The following is a 21,158-nucleotide window of genomic DNA, read 5'->3' on the forward strand; positions in this document are numbered from 1 at the left end:
TCTGAGTGTTGCTCAGCAATCTATCCCAAATGGTAGGTGGCTTTCTATGTTTGAGTTCTAATCCTGATGGGATTAAAGTTGGCTCCAATAACCCAAGTCCGAATAGCATCAACAAAAAAAATAAGGAATGAAGAGATGAAAGTTATGAAAAAGGTAGAGAGAAACTTTTGAGCGACACGGTTAGGCCATAATGCTTCCAAATGGCCGCATAGAAATTCTTCTATGAGCTTATTTCCACCAAAAACATCGCATGCGCCCACATCTAACGTCAAATACAAGGTGTCGGTTAAAACAGGCGTGATGTCAGAAGTGGAAGTTGTCCCGTTTCAAGACATGGCACCGGCCAGTTGAAAAAGTTAAAAGCACCAAACATTGCCGTTTTATTCTGAGGTTTAACAAACGGCCCTTTTGATGTTATGATAGCTAAAATGACACTGCCATGCCTGGAAACTAGACTTCAAAACACGCAATCATATAAATATTAATATAATTGCTGTATAGTCTGCAACCAATTAATACAGAGTTAGATGTATACAATCCGATCCCTCATGTGCTACGATTATTTCAATATTGCGAATGCATAACACCTATATTACAATAAAGCGATATTATTTTTCCACCAAGATTCACTCTTAATGGAGAAGAAGTATAAAGAAAAGTTCAGAGGGTAGATAGAAGGATATTTGATAATAAAATCAAGACAGATTTTAGAGCATCACCCATGTTTTGGATTATAACAGCTACTATAATATTGTAATATGTTGCTAAGAAGAGTACTTTTTTATATAAAATATTACTTTAGAACTTAAAATTTTGTCCCATTTTTCTGTTGGGTGGTACTATGAATGTTTTGGGAAAAAAATTATTAAGTATCAAAAAATAAGAGTGCAATTTATTTTTATTACTGATTTTTTATTAAAAAATAATTATAATAGCCATTACAATAACTGTTATTTGGATATTGCATAATTTGATATGATTTTTTTAAGCAAATAATAAAAATGATGCATGCATGATGCGTGGAGAGATAACAAAAATTGAATTATAATATGATGATAATAGAAGAATAATAAGAACCTAAAATAAGATGAGAAATATATTATAAGTAAAATATATTTAATAATTATTGATGATGTTGCTGTAACATCTCACTAACAAAAAGATTAATAATAATAGAAAAGAAAATTTGTTAAACATAACATATGAATACTTGTAATAGGATAGGAAAAATATGTGTTTATATTAAGATATCACATCTTGTTGATTTGATGCAGAAGATTTCCATTTATTCTCTTTTAAACTCTAGCAGATATTTTACTAAAATTTACCATAATAGAAATAATTGAAGAAGTAATCAAAATAATTAATATAAGTTAATATTTAATAAAAAGAATTGTATATAAAAATAATAAAAATAATCAAAGAAATAATATAAAAAACATAATACTAATCTACAGGCAAAGTTTTTTTTTTTTTGTCTCAATCTCCATGATAGTAAATATTCGTGTGTGAAGAAGAATAAATAAGATTTAGTGGCTGCCTTGAACAGGCTTGCCAGATTCATTTTTCCTTGTTGACATCAGAATGTACTCTTGTTACTACATTAGTCTATTGTCATGTATGAAAAATATCAAATACATTTGAAGGATTTTGAAGAGCCATATTTAAAAAAAATATTAGAATTTGAAGGATCCTTATTGTCTATCCAAAAAGGAAAAAAAATTGATTTTTTCTGCTTTTTTTCGAATTTTGTGCACATATGAATTTGGAAGATTTCGAAGAGTTATATTTCTTAAAAAAATTGAGATTTGAGGGATGCTCTATTTCGTGCTCCGACCCACAATATAGTAGTCAAGGTCAGCCATCCTCATGTCAATCACTCTCCTTCCCCATCTTCTACCTCCCATTCTAGATCTTCTCCTCCTCCATCTTTGCTAATTTCATCCGCTCTCTCTCCCTCTGCTTCAGTGCCAACTAACAGTATTTTTTACATAGAATCTTTTTTAATTATTTATAAATATATATATATATATTTTTTTTCTGAATTTTGGAGACGATTTTTTTCTCTCTCTCCTTCCTGTTTAGGCTGTTGTAAACTGTTATAACGATCACCAAGAATAGAACCATTCTCCGCTGCTGACGTAACACATGATGCCGCCCGGATTCTAGTAAAGACTGTTCCCTGTCGACGTGTTTTCTACCAATTGCTGACTGCCACACTGCCACACGACCAAGCGAGGAATTCAACGGTGTGGATAGGTTTCCTCGACCCGGGGCCAACGGCAGATATCAATCCCGCATAGTAAGAATTTATGCGCGCTCCAGGCCACACCGTTTACCTATTAAAGGTCGCTGGCGGTGGGGAAGGGCCCGGAGACGATGACCAGAGGGCGTCTCCTCAAGCAACTTCAAAACGAAAATCGGGACAATCGGGGCCGATCCGTTGCCCTTTTTTCGGTTCTGCCGGAGGAGAAGAGTCCGCGAGGGAGAGGGGGGGGAGGGTTTTTAGGGTTCCGGTTAGCGTTAGGGCTCCGGCGGGCGGGAGGCGATGGCCCGGGGTCGGTCCTCTTCTTCGAGCCGGTGGCGGTACGTCCACCCCTCGTACTACCTGAAGCGGCCGAAGCGGCTGGCCCTCGTCTTCATCTCCTTCGTTTTCATCACCTTCGCCGTCTGGGATCGGCAAAGCCTAATACGGGAGCATGAGGTAGGCCCCGATCGCGTCCTTCCCTTCTTGTATTTTTCTCTACGCTATTCATGTTTCTTCGAAATTTCGATTTGAAGTCGTTGACTTTTTCTTTGGAGTGTCCGAGTGGTAGATCTGTTCGCCTATCAGTCATCCAGTAGTAGATGCCTAAAAGATCGTCTCCTTATTGATTTTGATCGTCTTTTCTATAATTTTTAAGCAAGATGTCAGTGACAGAAGAGGCGGATTAGTTTAAAGCATGACGAAGGGATAATCCCTAAGCGTTGATTAAAAGACGTTTCTTTTTTGACCAATAAATTCGATCTGTTCAGAGATGGGATAATGATTCAAATAAAAGTTGGATCTTTAGCTAGTTGTTATGTGTATATGAATGTTGGGAATTATCTTTCAAGCGTACTACGTTCGTTTTCTTTAGTTTTGAAAAATACTAATTATCACTTCCACTGAAATAATTCAAGGAGATCATTGCAAGATTTATATATGATAGCATATTTCATGCTTCTCGTGAAAGGAAGTGATTGTGAAGTTCTTTAATGCGCAGGATGAGATTTCAAAACTGAAAGAAGTATTGAGCCGATTGCAAGACCAGGTATAAATATAACTTATCACACTGTAAGTTTGTTAGCAATTTGATTTATCTGTTTTTTTTCTTGGGCTATTTCACTTTGATTAACAATTGTAAATGAAGACTGTTTGAACAAATAATTGTTGTTGTTATTGTTTATACTGTTCTTTTGAGTATCAAGGCATTCCAGTTTCACTTGAGACTTTTTGATTTCCCTATAGTTGAGGGAAGTAGATGGGAGTGTGGGAAATTTTGGTGAACGCTTCATTAGTGCAAATGATAAAGAAATCAGCAAGGACTTTGTCGACATTGATCCTATCAACAAGGAACGTAGAGAAAAGGTGAAAGAGGCTATGCTTCATGCATGGAATTCTTATGAAAAGTATGCATGGGGCCAAGATGAACTCCAGGTTTGCTACATTATAATTTGCTTTTCGTAAATTTGATTAGTTGAATCCAAAGATGCTGTTGGCGTTATGCAATCTCTTTCTTTTTTGGGCAGCCACAATCAAAGAATGGCGTCAATAGTTTCGGTGGTCTTGGAGCAACTCTTGTTGACTCTCTTGATACATTGTACATAATGGGCCTAAAAGATGAATTCCAAAGAGCTAGAGAGTGAGTTATCACCTTGACATTTCAAAATAGTCTTTAACACATTACATGTGCCCAGACATTTCCTTTTGTATGGAATTTGTTCTTACATTCTTTCTGATTTACAACAGGCACATGCACAAAAAAGTTCTCATTGCAGTTCTGCTCCACAGCCTTTTCTTGAATTCATCTCAGTTTTGTGTGCATGATTTCTTGCTAACAATATCTGCAATTAATACTATAGTGTATGATTAACATATAAATTAAATCATTATTAGTAGGGGATCACCATATATTTTGGCAGCCTATGGCTTTTGTAGGCAATATGAAAACATGTCAGACGGGCTGATCTCCAATCTGGAATACATGGCCTGACTTGACTAAGGTCAAGTTTCAGAGAGTAGCTTTTGGACCGATAGCTTGGCCTAGTTTCGTTCCAATGAGGGAACATATTATATGTTTATATGAACTTTTGCATCTTATTGATTTGTTGCATGTGCTGAAAACAATCTTATGTTGTTTTCTGTTCTTGGTGGACTAGAGGAACTAAGACTTGGGCTAGACAAAACATTATGAATTCCTGCCAAAGTAATATGTGGCCTGTATATCTACCTTATAAATGCACTCATTTTGTGTCTCTATTTCTTTAATGCTTGTTGATCTCATTTTCTGTCTCTACTGTGTAGAGAGATCTATGAATCCTGAGGCTCCTATCTTCCAGTCAACTTTATGGATGTCCTGTCTATACTGTTTTGACATCCTTTTGCTCTGTCTCAGTAGTCAGTGCCACCTCGAATCACATCCCAAGCTCTGAAAATGTCAATTTTCTAGAGAATACAATTTTATTTAGAAAATGGAAATCGTACTGTGCATATAGAGATTTGCATGATCAACACTTCCAAATGAAACTGAATGTATCTAGAATATAACATGCTATGAAACATTAGCTGGCCTTCAAATGTGATGTAAAATGATGTATTCAACTGGTATTAATGTGAAATGGAGGTTAATGATATGACAAACTTCTAGAATTGAAATTTTGTTAGTTGTATCATCTTCTAGTTACTGACTTTGCTTTACAATTGACTCAGCTTGAGTAACAAATGGAGGCTGCAGTGAATTTATCTTGCTGTTCTTGGCAGAAATAGTTCTGTAGCAATCCCCAAGTTTGAACTTAATCACAGTAGAAATAGTTCAGATCTGTGTAGCTATGACACTTAGAACCAAGTAGAGGAGAAAAAAGAAAATAAAAGAGAGTGGAGAAAAGGTGGGAAATATGATGATTTAGAAGAGAAAAGGATGTAGATGAAAAAATAGGGCGGTAGAGAAATCTTGTTTCCCTCTCATAGCTGTCCTTTTACGCCTTATAATTGACTTAACCGGCAACTAATTATATCCCTAATAGGACTCTCAGAAAAGTAAATAAAGACAACCATAACTTCAGATCTCCAGAGAAAAGGAAAAAAGGAAATAAAGAGAAAGAAAAGCTAGCAATAACTTGCTGACAATAAATATAGTCATAGTCTCTCACTAAATTAATTCTAGACTGACTAGAAAAGAGGAACTTACTGGCTGATTGCTGAGAATTGCAAGCTGCAAGAGAGATTTCCATAAGATCCTGTTTGTTTTAGGCAAGATATGAAACAAGGCCATGCCAGTCGGCATGGGTTGGCATGTGGCATGGCTAAGTGCCAGCTTGTGCGAACCACTGGCACAACAATGGACATACCATGTAATTGCCAGGTTGGCAGGACAATGGCATGATGCTTTTTGAAAATTTGATTTTGGGCTTGAATTTGGCTGGCTTGTGGGGATTTAGTAGCCTATCTACTGTTGCATTAAGCAGACAACCTTCTGTTTTGGTCCATATACCTGCCACTTCTAAAAAATTTTAATCAACATGCGCATAATATTCATATACATTGCCGGAATATTTACATCCAGCAAGGGTGCCATTGAAAGAACTCATGCTATAGTAAGTAACAACTTTCTATTATATTAAAACTATATTTCCTTTGTTCATGCTGAAAAATACGATTCCAATACATTTTATCTGACAGTTTGTGATAATCAACTTAGACATTCTTTGTCTCCACAGTGAATAAATGGCGTTGCGAACCATTAACAAGAATTCCTTCCCCAAAAAAAGAAAAAAAATCGCAAGAACCATCCTTCTCACCCCTTACCTCTAAATTTAGAAAATTGTGATGTCTCAGTTCTTGGCCTTTCCCATCCTACAGGGAAGATTTGGTTGTTTACTAGCTCTATAGTAATGCCTGAAGTACAAAATTGCATGCATTGACCCTTCTATATTGGTTAAATATGTATTTATAAAGTACAAAAAAATAAGAATACAAGAATGTGCACACAAAGGGAAGAGTGTGTGTGTGTGTGTGAGAGAGAGAGTCTTGACATTTTTGTGCATAACAATTCTATTGTAGTCCAACTGGAGCTCATCCTGTAGATTTAGACTTTTCAACAAGTGCTGGCCTGAGCTGAGATTTGGGCTGTTTCTTTTCCACTCAGTTGTATCACAGGGTGTTAAAGCTTGGCTTGTCCTTGGGGGGTGCTTATGTGTAATGAGCCAAATCTTGAGCTGAGTCAGCCCAAGCTTATATATAATTATGTGAAATGACTGGTTTTCGAGCTTGGCTTATTTATGAGCAGGCCTTAGATGAGTGACTGAGTGCAGCTAGTGTTCCAAATGAAGGAGCCAGTTATCAAGCTGAACTGTAACTGTTCATGAATGACTAAGCTGATTTGCAGCCCTACAAATTGTTAACCCTTTTGGCAGTAATTCATAGAAATTTTTGAGGACTGCGAAGTTTTACCACTCTGTTTCTGCTAGACTTGCTGTATAGCCCTTAAGTCACTTTACTTCTTTTACTACATGCAATTTCTACCACCATTTCAACTTTTTCCTTAAATTTTTTCCCCAACATTTTGGGTTCGTAAGTTGTATAAGAATGGTTTGTTGTATATGAAAAGTGCAACTTTGTTTTGTTGAAACTGCTCCAGAAAGCTTCATGTCTATTTGTGTGCATGAGCTTGTAAGGTGCAGTCAGATTGGCTCTCTTAATGAGGAATAAAACCTGTGGAGCTGTTAAAGAAACATCCTCTTAGATGTTTGGATGCCTGTATGATTTGCACTACCATGCAGCTCATTATAACATGAAAATATGAAAAAATTAAACATGTCTGTCCTGTCTATTTGCCCCATAACATAATCATAATACATTTGCTGATATTTTATCACTTTTTCGGAATTTTTTAACAATATGCATTCTAAGTGTCCATTGACTTTATATCAAGTATACCATACTTCAAACCAGAGATTGTGCATCTTGCTTTATAATCATCTTTGCAGTTTATGGTGCTTATCTAAGTTCTCATTGCTTCTTGATGGCAGATGGGTTGCAAACTCTTTGGATTTCAACAAGGACTACGTAGCAAGTGTCTTTGAGACAACCATAAGGTGGCGTAATAAGGTTTAATTTAATGATTCTTCATCTTCATTTCATAAATATCTTAGATATTAAGTTATGCTAAAAACTTCTGACAGTTTTCGGTGTTGGGGCTGTCTGTTTCTTATTTATGTATATTATATCATCATATGGTTAGAGAGAGCTTAGCCTACTCAGGTAGTTTTCCTAAATATTTTTGTCTGTTTTTGTTAAATTTCAGAGTTGTTGGTGGACTACTCAGTGCATATGATCTCTCTGGGGATGAAATATTTCTTGAGAAGGCCAAAGACATTGCTGATAGGTTGTTACCTGCGTGGAATACACCCTCAGGGATCCCTTATAATAGAATCAACTTAGCTCATGGCAACCCACATAATCCTGGATGGACTGGGGTAATCTATGAACATCCTTGCTTTTTCTTTCTATTTATTGTTTCTACTTGCTATTTACAAGCTCTCTGTTGGGGTAATTTTACCTTCAGTCCCATATACTTTGGTCTAATTTGAATAAGTGGTCATGCGGGTCATAGGATTGGTCTGACATGGGAATATTGCTTAAGCTTTGGGCCTAGCTGAGCTAGTTTTTTCTGTTTTTATTTTCTAAATACTTTGAGAATAAAATCTTCTAGTGTTATATAACAATGTACATCTGATAATGCATGCTGCTTTTTAGTTACTGAGCTTTTTGATTTTGTAGCTTTTAGGGTTGAGTACAAATTTTCATCCTTAGATTTTGTTCTATAATCTTGAATCAAATGGCTGCTTCTAATATTAAAGACATACATTTTCCTGCAAGACAGCTTCCCTTATCGACGGCCAATTTGAAGTGGATACTACACGGCTTTGATAAAACATCTATAATTACCATTAGCAAATAACATTGTCTGCTGCAAATTTCTGACTACACATGTGAACCTTGTTTTGTAGCATGCTTAGCAAATGATAGGAGCCCAAAGATTATTTCTTGGTTGAATGTTCGAAATGAAACTCTTTGTTGTTATATTCTAGGTCATGTCTATCAACTGTTAAGACAAAACTTCTTCGGTTCTTCCATTTGTTTTCTTTTTTCCTAGTCATAATTGCATATTATAGCCTTCTCTTATTCAGATTTGTGACTTTACTAGCTATTTCCTACTTGATAAAACTTTGAATCATGGTTGTTCAAATCATGGCTATTTCTAATATTAAGGGACATACAGTTTCCTGCAAGATAGCTTCCCTTGTTGATGGCCATTTGAAGTGGATACTCGAGGGATTTGATAAAACATCCATGATTACCATTAGCAAAGAGCATCATCCACTTCAAATTTCTGAATACACATGTGAACCTTGTTTTGGTAGCATGATTAGCATATGGTAGGCGCCCAGAGATTATTTCTTGGTTGAATGTTCGAAATGAAACTTTTTTTTGTTATATTCTAGGCCATGTCTATTGACTGTTAAGACAAACTTCTTCCATTTGTGTTCTCTTTTTCCTGGTTATGATTGCATATTATATCTTTTTTCTTATTCAGATTTGTGACTGTACTAGCTATTTCCTACTTGATAAAACTTTAAATCATGGTTGTTCAATTGTTCAAATCATTCTTTAAGTTTTTATTGTGCTAGTTCTGTGAATCAAATTTTATTTAATGTGCCCCCATCCCTGCAGGGAGACAGTGTCTTGGCAGATTCTGGCACTGAGCAGCTTGAATTTATAGCTCTATCCCAGAGGACGGGAGACCCTAAATACCAGCAGAAGGTATTTTTTTATGCTCTAGCTGGTTCCAGTAAGTTATTATTGCTACTAGATTTGGAGGCAGACATGTATAGCGATCAAGTCATATATGTGCTGGGTTGCTATTATGGCCGCTAGTATATTTGACAATACTTTTCTTGACATTCCATTGATTTGCTGTAGTAGTGCCTCTTCATGTCCATAAGTCTGTGACTGCTAGTAATACTTGTTCTTAACCACATTAGTGGAGATCTATCTTTGTCACCCTGTCCTCACCCTTTTAAAGCAAGATCTTAAGATAACTGATCCAGTGATATGGGCTTTCGAATCGGGGGACCTTAGGAAAAGATTTGAAATTTTGAATACACATCTAAATTGTTTCATCTGACTAGAGATTTGCTTCCTTGTGGAAATTGTCAAAGCAACACTACCTGGATTAAAAAGATGCGGCTTCTGATGATCTTGATCATCTGGGGTGAAGGTTCGAGGTTGATTTTGCTAAGAGCAAAAAATATGTTGTATAGCCATATTTTGGGAAAATGTCGGGGACTAAAAGAGTATTAGAAGGGGGTAGGTACTAACATACTAATAAAGGTCGGATTTCAGCTTAAAGAAGATAGCGCCCGGCTATGATTGCTTTGATGATAGATAAATTTTATGAATGCCCGTATGCTAGATGCGTAAGCCCGTGTTGGTGTATCTGGATTTTTGGGAATCTGACATGCCAAATGCCTGTATCTGTCATTACTTGATGCCTGCGTCCATGTTGACCCTGTCACAGGTATCTATAATAATATCATGGATTATTTTGTTTTAGTTTATAAACAGGAAAGGCAATTTTGTAAGATCTTTGATGATCTTAGGAATCAAATTGCATGTTCAGTGTAAGATGCTTAGAGTTTTCAAAAAGTCTTATTGACTGTTGGAATGAGGAGGTATGGCCCAAAAGTTTCTGTATTGTGGAACTATTTTTCTGATTATAGGAAAACTATACCCCCCATTGACTTTTAGGGGTCTGTAGTGGAGGCACATCATGATAGGGGAAACGGTGCCCTGGATTCCTGGGTGAATGTTTAAACTTGCATTAACCTTATGCATGCTAGCTGCTTAAGCCAATTGCATTATGGTTCTTGATTTGCATTGGATCCTCTCTATGTGAAGTATAAAAATTATTTATACATAATTATGTTTTAGAATGCTTTGCTATCAGGGCTCTGCAGAGCCTTGTTTCTAATAAATCTGTATAGTTCTGCGAAGCCATCTATCCAACACATGCTCTTCTATGATAATTTGTGTTGTCTTTTAATTTAAAGACATTCAACAAGATCTCAACATGTTTTTTGATCTCTTTATGAATATCATTGTCATTTCAGGTGGAGAATGTAATCACACAACTTCAGAAGACATTTCCTGGTGATGGTTTGCTTCCAATCTTCATAAATCCTCATTCAGGCGCCGCATCACACTCAACGATTACATTTGGTGCTATGGGTGATAGGTAGTCCCAATTTTTTAACTATGATGTGGCCATGCTTTTCTATTGATTTTGTTTCCGGGGGATGATTGTGTTTATATTTCTGTTAGGTTTCAGATGATCTATCTTCTTTTTTTGTCAAGGTTATAGTTGGATGCCTTGTTTTAATTGTAACTTATTGTATAAGCTGTCTGTCAGTGTTGATCGTTGTAAGATTGTTATTGATTTGAATATTTTAACAAATTGCAGCTTCTATGAGTATTTACTTAAAGCCTGGATACAAAGAAACAAAACTGAAGCTGTGAAGCATTACAGGTTAGAGCATATCATTATTTTTCATCATCAATTCTCATAATCCCTGTGGTTAGGAAAATGCATCGAAATATCTGCCTCATTTTAATTTTTAAGCCTTGCACGTGATCCTTGACTGACATATAATGTTATCCTGCACATGATATTTCTATTTCTTACATGACATTCCTGGAATTGTAATGCCTAATTAACCAAAATACCATGTTTTTTTTTTAAATGTTAAAACAGACAAATGTGGGAAACATCCATGGAAGGCTTGTTAAGCTTGATCCGGAAGACTACTCCATCTTCTTTCACGTATATTTGTGAAAAAAATGGTGGTTCTCTGTCTGACAAGGTAGCTTTATTTTGGCCAAACATAAGCTTTTCCTTCTGACGCAATTTCAGTATTTGTATTTTAAAGTGCTTGAGTTTTCAATATTTGCAGATGGATGAACTAGCATGTTTTGCTCCAGGCATGTTAGCCTTAGGATCTTCTGGTTATGGCCCAGAAAAAGCCGAGAAAATTTTATCACTCGCCGAAGAGGTATACTTTTGATCATCTTGGTAGCACAAACATGGACTTTGTTTGATTACTAACTGTTTTTTACCACCATATGGTGTGCATTTAGTAACTATACACAAAGGTTCACTTAAAACAACTTCGACGTGTAGGAATTTATTTATTCTACTGAGTTTTTTTTTAAGATACAAAAGCTCACAGCTTATCACGTTTAGTGTACAATCCTTGGGATATGTCCTTATAGATCAGACCCTTTAAATCAATGGCGAGGAAGTCCTCCTATCATTGTTCCTACTTGTACCTCTGACTCCACCTTGCCAACCAGTTTGGCACTGTGTTCGCTGTATTTACTTGGTCTTAACAATTGTAAATTGGTTATGTAGCCAAAATCTCCTTGAAAACAAAAAGGAACTCCATTCTGCTGGTTTCACAATGTTGCCCACAGTATAATTAACATTACAAAGTGAATCTGACTCATCGCATACCTGTTTCATGTCTTGTTGAAGAGTCATAAACTGATCTTTGTGGCTTTATTTATAATCTAAAACTCCATTTTGTGTACGTCTTGTATCTGATTGATTAGATTAGGTCTAAATCAGCCTTTCCAGTTTCCACATCACCTCCCAATGAAACTCCCAACCTAGCTTCTCCTTTTAGTGCAGTTTTAGCTGTGTCAATGTTCATTTTGGACCACCCTTATCAGGTCAAATTCAATTTTGAATTTATATGTTCTCTTATTGTGCACATTGCTTTTCATAACACTTTTTAGAGAAGATAAATACTCCTTTGTGATAAAACAATTGAAAGATGCCAATCCTTCTCTATATTTGTTATTTGCCTTGAAAATCTACTGATTTATATACCAACTCATCCATACCTTATAACAAGGTTAGCCAAACCGGTATTGGATGGTGTACTGGCAAGCAACTAGTTTGGCATGGTACAGATTCGTACGGTGTTGTTCTAGGAGAGTTGGACAGGGAGTGTTGTTCTAGGAGAGTTGGACAGGGAGGGGGAGAGGGAGGAAGAGAGAGAGAGGAATAGAAAAAAAGGGTGAGGGAGGAAGAGAGGGAGAGAGAGAAAGGCCAAGAGATAGGGAGAGAGATGGAGGGCCGTTGTTCATCGCGCGGGTGGGGGGGGGGGGTTGGGGGGAAGGGAGAGGGAGAGAGAGGACTTTCCTAGGGGACCTTGTCATCGGTATCATCGAGCCAGCCGGGGTTGGAGATCCAGGATTTCCAAACATGGAGAGTCAAAGGAAGAACGTGGGGTGAGGGCACTTTATATTGAACCGATATGTTGAACCATGTTGGTAGCCAACCAGTCCGGTTTGGTACGTCTTGAATCGGCCTATTCAGCATGGTTCAGCTAACTCTGCCTTATAATAACCTTTTTTCTTGAGATTTCCACTCTATTTTCGCCATTTATCAGCATTTTGAGAAATTCTTGTATGTAGCTTTTTATTGTTTCTAGAATATATGTACCTATCTCCCCCTATACTTTCTAAGGATTAGGTAGGTTTTCACAATCTTCATCCTCTAAATTAGTGTACCAAGTGAACAGCAAGCAGATATAACTAGAAATGTTAGAAGTGATTGTATTGAAACTAAGTAACCAAAATCTTCTCCTTAGGTGCTTTGCCTTGTTTGGAATCTGCTTCTGACACACACTCTCTCTCTAACAATCTTATCCTACTCTCACCCTTGCTTCAGATGCCTCCATTCTTCTTGTTCATAAAGAATCATTGACTCTTGTTATATATTTCTATAATGAACCCTAATTCTCTACTAGCATTATCTTGAATCTGCATATTATGAACTTATTTAAGTTGCGACATGAAATGGCTCAAGATTGAAAATCTTAGAAGTTGACTTTCATTTTAGATAGATGCTTGCTAGTCGATTTCTCTTAATTTATTTTGATCCTATACTTTTGCACCCCTTCACTGGTATCTACCTTAATTCTAACTCTTGATTCAAGCAATGAAGGATTTAGTACTCGATTTACATGGTCTTATAAACATTATCTGCAGAGTCTTGAATGCCTTTTGACAATTGCAGAAGTCCATATATGCAGCTGTCTCATCCACACTGCTTTACTCCTTTTGTGATGTCCGCATGTCTCTGCATCTTGTTATGCTGTTACTGCAGTTTCAATCTAGTTTATTGGCTTGACTATTTCGTTAATTAGAGGGTTGCTCATGCAGCTTGCTTGGACTTGTTATAATTTCTACCAATCAACTCCAACAAAGTTAGCAGGAGAAAACTATTATTTTCGTAATGGAGCGGTCAGACAATTTTATGCCCTTAAATATTTTCTTTTATATAGTAGAATCATGATAGGATGCTTTTTTTATTAATAATATTGGTACATCGTTACAGGACATGAGTGTTGGCACATCATGGAACATACTGAGACCAGAGACTGTTGAGTCACTTGTGTACCTCTGGCGTTTCACTGGGAACAAAACATACCAAGATTGGGGCTGGAACATATTCCAGGCATTTGAAAAGAACTCTCGCACAGATTCTGGTTATGTCGGACTGAGGGACGTAAGTAATCATCCTATCATTGGCCATAAATTCTACCTGCTTTCATATTGGATGTGGCATGGTTTATCATAAAGAAATGTGCTCTTTTTGGATGGTACTCACCCATACTGAGTGGCCGCTCAACATGAATTTTGACCTAGTGAATTACTTGTCTATTTTTATTAGGCTATATGTCCAGCAGCTGAGTTTTATCTATATGCCTGACACTTGCTATGCTTCCTTATAACTTCATAAATGTGGACACTATTTTTTAAAACTTTAAAATGATTTCAGTGGTTTATACTCATCCCATGAAATGATTGGTTTGCACCTTGGAGGAACTTAATCCAATTGAGTTGATGGCCAGAAATTAGTCCGGACGCACATCCAGCTTCCTGTATAAATCAAGCACCACTAAGTGCATTCCAGACCTGTAACTGTGTTGCAGAGTTTGCCTATTTCAAACCGTCAGGATGAATCTGATGGACTTTATGAGCTGTGTGCTTGCATATAGTTACCCAGCCTGATTACTTAAATGTATGGATCAGCCGAGCTTACTTATAAGCAATCACGATGGGTACTTATCCGGTTATCTAACTTAGGGTTTTATCTAGTTACCTAGCTAAGTCTGCTACTATATCAACCCAGAACATCCCCGGAGAGGGTGAATCTCTTTTTTGTTGAGATTTGTGGAGCTAGGGTCTGCGTGTTAATTGGGGCCAAAAAAAAAAATTTAATTTTGCCCTTTGTGATTCCTACAAAAAGGGATAACAGCCTTTTCAAGGACCTTTTGGGGACACAACATTTTCTTCTAATTACATCTGGATGGATGGCAGATTTTATGGTGTATCGGATGTGTAGACCTTGTACTTAGCTTGATTGCTTCATGCGATCTGGAGACCAGGCCATCATCATGTGGACTCGTCTCTCATTCAACCTACTTGGCATCCCCTGGCTTATGAGACCTGTATTTTCCAGTTTAATGCTGGCGATCATATGACTGTCACCTGTATCCAATCAGCTAGCATGGACATAGTGTTATCTAAATAAACCTGTACCCTCTGAAACTACATAGCATATGCTCCAGACATGATGTTGACTTGTTTGTTCTACATAATTCCTATTACTGGGACCACTGGATGCTGTGTAATCTTTTGCTTTTGGCTGTGCGCTTTTCAGTTTGATTTCATTGTATATTTTTTAAGTTTAGATATGTTGATACCTCACTATATAAGCCCCCTTCTGTGAAAATATAAGTTTTTTTTTTCTTTTTTGATGAAGTATATCCGGTTTGTTTATTAGTAAGTATTAGTAAGCGGGCCCACACCCGGACTCTGACTTCAATGGCTCACTCCCATAATAGTTACTTCTATCAGATGATTCTTCTTCCTCAGTGAAATGAGCAGTTAAAAAGCATTAAGCAGAGATGGAAGGTATCCAGCCTAGTTTTATTCTATTTATTTTAGTTTGGTATATTGAGGAAATATCTACTGGTTTTTTCTCATGATCATGATTTACCAAGGTGTGACCTTGACCATTTCAATTGACTGGCTGGATCTGATTTTCTAAGGTGAATTATAATTTTCCGGTATTATATTGCATTATTTTCTGTTATGTTCCTGGAGCGATAATGCTGAAAAGGAAAGCGACCTTGGAGTGAGCAAAACCTAGGAAAGTGGATATTCCTTTTCTTGGCACATCACTGTGGATGTTGGTGAATCCAAGTGGGGCTCCTTTTTTTTTGAGGTAAGTGTTTGATGGCTAGGTTTTTCGAGTCAGGTCTGGAGCAAATTACTTAGATTGTCCCCATTGTAGAAGACGAGATCAAAGGTTGGATAATTTCAATGTGTATTCCAGGGTTTAAGGTTGCTAGGTGATATTAAATATTGGAGGTTTCAGGTTTGTGTGGATGTCCTGGAAACTGCTTGTCAAGATGTATTCTTCCTGCTAATGAGGGGTTCCATGGTTGCTGTGGGCTGAAAAGTAATGGTGCTTTTCTTTTAGAATTAATGTGATGAATTGGAGATTGAGGAGCATTGTTGCTGTTTGTGCTCTTACAAGCCTACCGCATGTTTACTTACGAGAATGAGTAAAAATTGCGGAGGTGTGAAGCTAAAGGATGATCTCCTAAAGTAACCTCGAGGATGAGGTTTAAATTGTGATATTTAGATGCTGGCTTAATATCCACTGGTTTTTCTTGATGAAATCCTGGTGTTTGTCTCACTTCTCATACATAGGAAGGTCCTCACTTGTGACAATCTGATTAAAAGAGGGAAGGAGGTTGATAGCACTTGCAGATTATTTTAGGATTAAGCAGCATTTCACTGATCCCTGTACTTTCAATTGAAACATGGAAGAGAATTGGACCTACTCTGGCACTCCTTGATCTTGTCATGACTCCCTTGAAAGCTGCTGAAGGTGTGAGACCAAATAAGATGCCTGATCCCTGTCACTATTTGATGGTTGATTTGTCAAAAGCGCAGACTTAAGTCTCTCAGGGAAAGTCAGAATGGGGTGGAGCTAGTGGCTTATTATATTTTATTTTATTTTTGTCTCATCGCTTGCATTTGGTAGAGAGTGACTGGTGCATCATAAGCATATTTTTTTTTTCATGCTTCATTTTTATAAGTTCTTGCTTTAAGAGCACCCTTGTATCATATTGTCGTCCTCATTCATCTTATTAATCTAATTTTGCTGCTGCTTAAGAAAAACTTTAACACCAAAAAAAAAAAAATTCATGACCAAAATTTACTGAGATTACTACTCAATTTTCCTAACTGCAACAAGTACTGAAAGAGATAAGTTCAAGTTTTTGCATCGAATTAGATAGTTTCTGATATTGGTGTCTTTCAGGTTAATACAGGTGCAAAGGACAACATGATGCAGAGCTTCTTCCTTGCAGAGACACTCAAGTATCTCTATCTCCTGTTCTCTCCTCCATCATTAATCTCCTTTGATGAATGGGTTTTCAACACAGAAGCCCATCCTCTGAGGATCATCCCGCGAAATGATAAAGAAGAGAGCCTCAGAGCAGATGGAAAAGCAAATTCAAGACCCAATCCATTTGGCAGAAAGCACGGAAGAACTGGATATAATTGAGCATTTTCATCTAGAATTTTGAGGGGCACCCTTCATTTTAGCTTGTTTTTGTCCCCTTGATGGGTGGTTTTCGAGCTGACAAAGACCATAACCTCGGGAAGACAAACTAGCTGGTGAATGAGGGGCTACGGGACATGGTAACTATATAGTTATATTTACTGTAAGAGGATGGCATCATGCTCGATGACTAGATATCAAGCTTATAGTCCAACTTCATTTGAAGGAGATAAGTGAATCTTCTGATGCAAGGTTTAGGTCAAGCATTAGATTCTTCTATGCTTATCGTTTATATATTCCATGTTGTCATTCAGAGACATAAAAATCAAACAAAATACGAGAATAATTAAGCTCGAAATTTACATTTGAATGCATTTCGTTTCAGGTTATTAGCTGACTTGGGAAAATGCTTTTCGGTTGCTTGGTTCCTATTGGTTCTATCTTGATCTGTATAATATTTTGCCAGGTGCTTCCTATTTCATTTGATAAGAGAGAAGACCTACAATTCAATCGAAAGGGAGTCGGTAGTTTCCCTAGAGAAAAGCAAGAAATTGTGAGCTTATGTTTCAGCGTAGAGCCTTGTAAATCTCAATTAAGGGAAGCCTCATTTGGAGTAATCCAAGTTCTAGTGATGGTTTAATTTATAGTTGGGCAAAGGAAGGTTTAATGTAAAGTGCCATCCAGTACTTTCAAATAAATGGGTATGTTACTATAAAGTGGTAGAGGCTGGTGGGGTTAATAAAGAAGATTCTTATACCCCGTGATGAAGAATCCTTCTAAAATGTGAATCTTTAAAAGAAAAAAGAAAAGTAAGAACGAAAAAAGGACAACCTCCTATCAGATGGCCTTGTGACTCTTATCAACGAATACAGTCCGTGCGCATTCGTTGCTACTTGCTTATAGTCTATTCTATTTGTGACTCCATTTTCTGTAAAGGCAAGGCATGCTCATGCTCATCTGCACACCTTGTCTTGAACCGAAGCGCAGAGTTCATGTCTTTGATGGAAGATTTTTTTTTTTCCAATTTTTTTTCCAACAGAGAATCCATGTAGAGAGGGGGAGCTTGACAAGGCGAGCTCAGAGATTCTAGGGGTCTGGATTTCATCTTCTTGGCATTTTGCTCCATCCTTGGTGAGCTGATGTTCCCATGCTGTTATACATACACTGGTTGCAGTGTCTTCTTCCGCACATGCTTCCCATGACAATCTCCATATTATTTAAAAAATGATTCTTGAATATATTCTCATTGCTTTTAACCTGGTAATTGATTTTATTAGTCATTCTTGGGTAATTTAGAATTATTCAATTATTTGTGATTTCTGTGGTTCGGTGAGGGCACTAAAATAAGCACCGTCTTTCTCATACTGATTACTGCTCCCTCCACCGGATATTTGCCGTCCGATGAGCTCCGTCACCACGAGGCTTATCTCTTAAAAGAATGCAAGATAGTTTCGCCTAATCTTTTGCAAACCTTGCTGGATTGATGCACCGGTGGCATATCTCTTAAAAGAATGCAAGCCAACTAACTCTAAATGATCGACTGATCGTATCTTGAGCGATATATCCTTGGAAACTCGGCAGAGATAATTTTATATAAATGAGATTTTTGTCCTGAGCGAATAAAACAAGAGATTTTAAGTGGACGTGCATGTTACTCTATTTTAAAGTTATCTTTTAGACTAAATTATGAAACAAAAATGCGCTATTGTGAGCAATTTTAGGTAATCTTATAGAAATTAAATTGTGAACTCAAAAAGATAGGCTATTAGAGAGCTTGCACAAGAGTGGTAGTGATACCCAAGCATTCCTTGACAACAGTTCTGCCAAGAGTTCAATATGGCTTCCCAATCTTCTGCTCCCAAAGTCCCAACAGGCGCAAGGATAAGTTCATGAATAAAGTCGCTTTCAGAGTTTCAGTTTGACCCATTCTGAATTGAAAAATCGAAGCCAAACGTATTTTTTACCAACGAAGATGGATGGACGCCATGTATCTAGCTAGAAAATCACGTTTTACCTTAAAAACTCCTTTCCTTACAGCATTGGTGTCATAGTTTTAGAAGCAGCTCAAAGTGTATTCACCAATATGCTTCCCAGTTCTCAGTACTACTCTTAGAGCCAATATGCCGATTCTCACTGTTATTCATGATTTCAATCACAAAGCAATACACTAGCAGGACATAAGGTGTTGAAAAACTATATCAACTGCCGTAAACATGACCATCCAATTTTGCAGCCAACTAAATTCATAATAAGCATAACTTCGGATGCAACAGAAAATATCCCATGAATAACAAAAATACGGAAAGCATCAGTAATTAAAGCATGTCCAACGCTAGATTCAAAACACCAAAATTGCAGAGCTTTCATGTTTGTCCAGTTCCCAGTTGTCCAATTCCTACTAAAAGCTGGATCTAAGGATCCAGTGATTTCGACATTCAGATATCTAGTTCATCCTTCTGATGAGCTCATTGATGTAATCCTCGCGGTTTCCAGCATCCCCTCCTTCAACATAGTGCTTCCTCTTCTTCTTCAGGCCACCCAAGGGTGCCTTAAGCTTGAATGGCCACAGGAAGTTGTTTGCTTCCTTGAAGTGTGGCCCAACAGTCATGATCTCATGAACAAGGTCTTCGATGCAAATAATGCCGGACTTCCCCAAGGCCTGACAATTAAACAATAACATCACATAAATAAAACCACTAATAGCACATAAAAATAAACACCACAAGTATCCTAACAAACCTGTTCAATGATTGAATTGTCGGAGAGGGGAATCCTTTGCTTGTTCAACTTCCCATATCCTCTCTTGTAGATTAACTCCCTGACACTCTTCAAGTTAGGGTACCTAAAAGATTAATTCCCACTAAGTGAAAACAATCTCCACAAGATTAACAACAATAATTAAAGTTAGACCAAGAAAAGAAGAAGAAAGGATTCGATACCCATATGTGACATAAGGCTCGACCCTGCGCAGCATGTTGATGGTGGCCTTGTTAACTTTAAGGAACACTCCATTAAATATCTGCAGCAAAATTAGCATCACTGAGGTCAAAGGAATATTTAAAACATAACATACATTTAATGATCATCTTCCATGAAACAGTGATGCCATTACCTGTCTGAGACGAAGGAGCTGCAAAATCTTTCGGGTTTTCGGGTCAATGGCGTTGATACTGTATGAATGAGATTAAGAACGGAAAAAAGAAACACCAAACCATGATCGGTTACTGCTAAGCATAGCTAAAAAATCTGGTGCACAACAAATAACAATTCAATGATGGAAAATGGAATGCATACACCAAGGGAAAACAGAAAAAAAATCCCTTGAATGGTTCCTAAGAAACAAAGCTAATGTATCTCTAGTCCAAGACCGGCAATAACTTATAAAAAAGTCGAATATATTGATGGATGATTAAATGAGAAGAAAATAGCTTACCCTCGGATTCGTATGATAAAGAGCAGCTTGGATTCGGGGCTAACATAAAATCCTCCCTTCATCCTCGCCTCTCTCTTCAAACGGATCAGCTCCTTCTCCTGCCAAACCAGAACCAGTTCCCATGTTATATACAAATCAAATTATTTTAAGGATCTCTAAAAGTATGGCTTGAGGTACTGATTCCAAAGAATACCTGGGTCTCGTACTCCTTGGCATATTGCTGGGCTCTGTTAAAGATGAGCTTCCGGTTCTCACGGTCCTTCTTCTTCTGGGCCTCGAGCGCCTTCTTCTTCGCTAGCGCCCATTCCTCCTCCCTCTTCCTCTTCTTCAGCACCGATTCGGGGATCACCGCCTTCGCTTCCTCCGTCGCCATCTCTCTCTCTCCCTCTCTCTGCAAAGCCCGATCACAAGAACCCAAATCAGCGAATCTCTAGACTGCAATCAAAACCCTAGATACGAAAAGAACGAAGAAATCGCTGCTCCCCGTGGCTCCCAAAACCCTAGATTCGGATATATTGAAACGATCGCCGCTGTAGGGGGAGATCGGAAAGCGAACCCGGATGGAAACCCTAGAATGGAAGAGGGGTTTGTTCTCCTCTGGGCGCTTACCTTTGGAGCTCTTGGATCTACGAATGGTTGTAGCGCGAGGAGGCGGGGGGGCACGCGGCTCGGCTCTTGGTTTTCAAGGGTTTTGTTCTCGAAGTTTGGGTATGGATGAGCGAAAGGGGTCGAGCATCCAACGGTTGGTGCTTGGAGAAAGCTCCCAGAAGAAT

The 21,158-nt window shown here is 37.6% G+C and overlaps 2 protein-coding genes across 3 annotated transcripts; one reads left to right on the top strand and one right to left on the bottom strand.

Moving 5' to 3' along the window:
* The first annotated feature begins 2,366 nt into the window (after positions 1-2,366).
* Positions 2,367-17,349, top strand: LOC103707043 (mannosyl-oligosaccharide 1,2-alpha-mannosidase MNS1-like). Its single transcript, XM_008791382.4, has 14 exons — positions 2,367-2,704; positions 3,246-3,293; positions 3,491-3,679; positions 3,772-3,884; positions 7,270-7,335; positions 7,545-7,716; positions 8,975-9,064; positions 10,414-10,538; positions 10,764-10,829; positions 11,055-11,163; positions 11,254-11,352; positions 13,532-13,612; positions 13,707-13,877; positions 16,710-17,349. Exons 1-14 carry the CDS (start codon positions 2,549-2,551, stop codon positions 16,953-16,955), a joined length of 1,731 nt encoding a protein of 576 aa, XP_008789604.1. The 5' UTR covers positions 2,367-2,548; the 3' UTR covers positions 16,956-17,349.
* On the bottom strand, positions 11,456-21,146 carry LOC103707044 (60S ribosomal protein L7-2). Of its 2 annotated transcripts, XM_039128069.1 has the most exons (8): positions 20,995-21,146; positions 20,579-20,776; positions 20,386-20,483; positions 20,065-20,122; positions 19,892-19,971; positions 19,692-19,794; positions 19,386-19,611; positions 11,456-11,467 (listed from the first exon to the last, which is right to left on the bottom strand). In XM_039128069.1, the coding sequence occupies exons 2-7, from the start codon at positions 20,756-20,758 to the stop codon at positions 19,396-19,398; spliced, it is 735 nt and encodes a 244-aa protein (XP_038983997.1). In that variant the 5' UTR covers positions 20,759-20,776; positions 20,995-21,146; the 3' UTR covers positions 11,456-11,467; positions 19,386-19,395. The 2 variants fall into 2 exon arrangements, with proteins under 2 accessions (XP_038983997.1, XP_008789605.2); XM_008791383.3 differs by lacking the exon at positions 11,456-11,467 and having other exon boundaries at positions 19,156-19,611.
* Positions 21,147-21,158: the final 12 nt, after the last annotated feature.

Source organism: Phoenix dactylifera, chromosome 7, assembly GCF_009389715.1.
Source record: "Phoenix dactylifera cultivar Barhee BC4 chromosome 7, palm_55x_up_171113_PBpolish2nd_filt_p, whole genome shotgun sequence".
In the NCBI taxonomy this organism is placed as follows: Eukaryota; Viridiplantae; Streptophyta; class Magnoliopsida; order Arecales; family Arecaceae; genus Phoenix; species Phoenix dactylifera.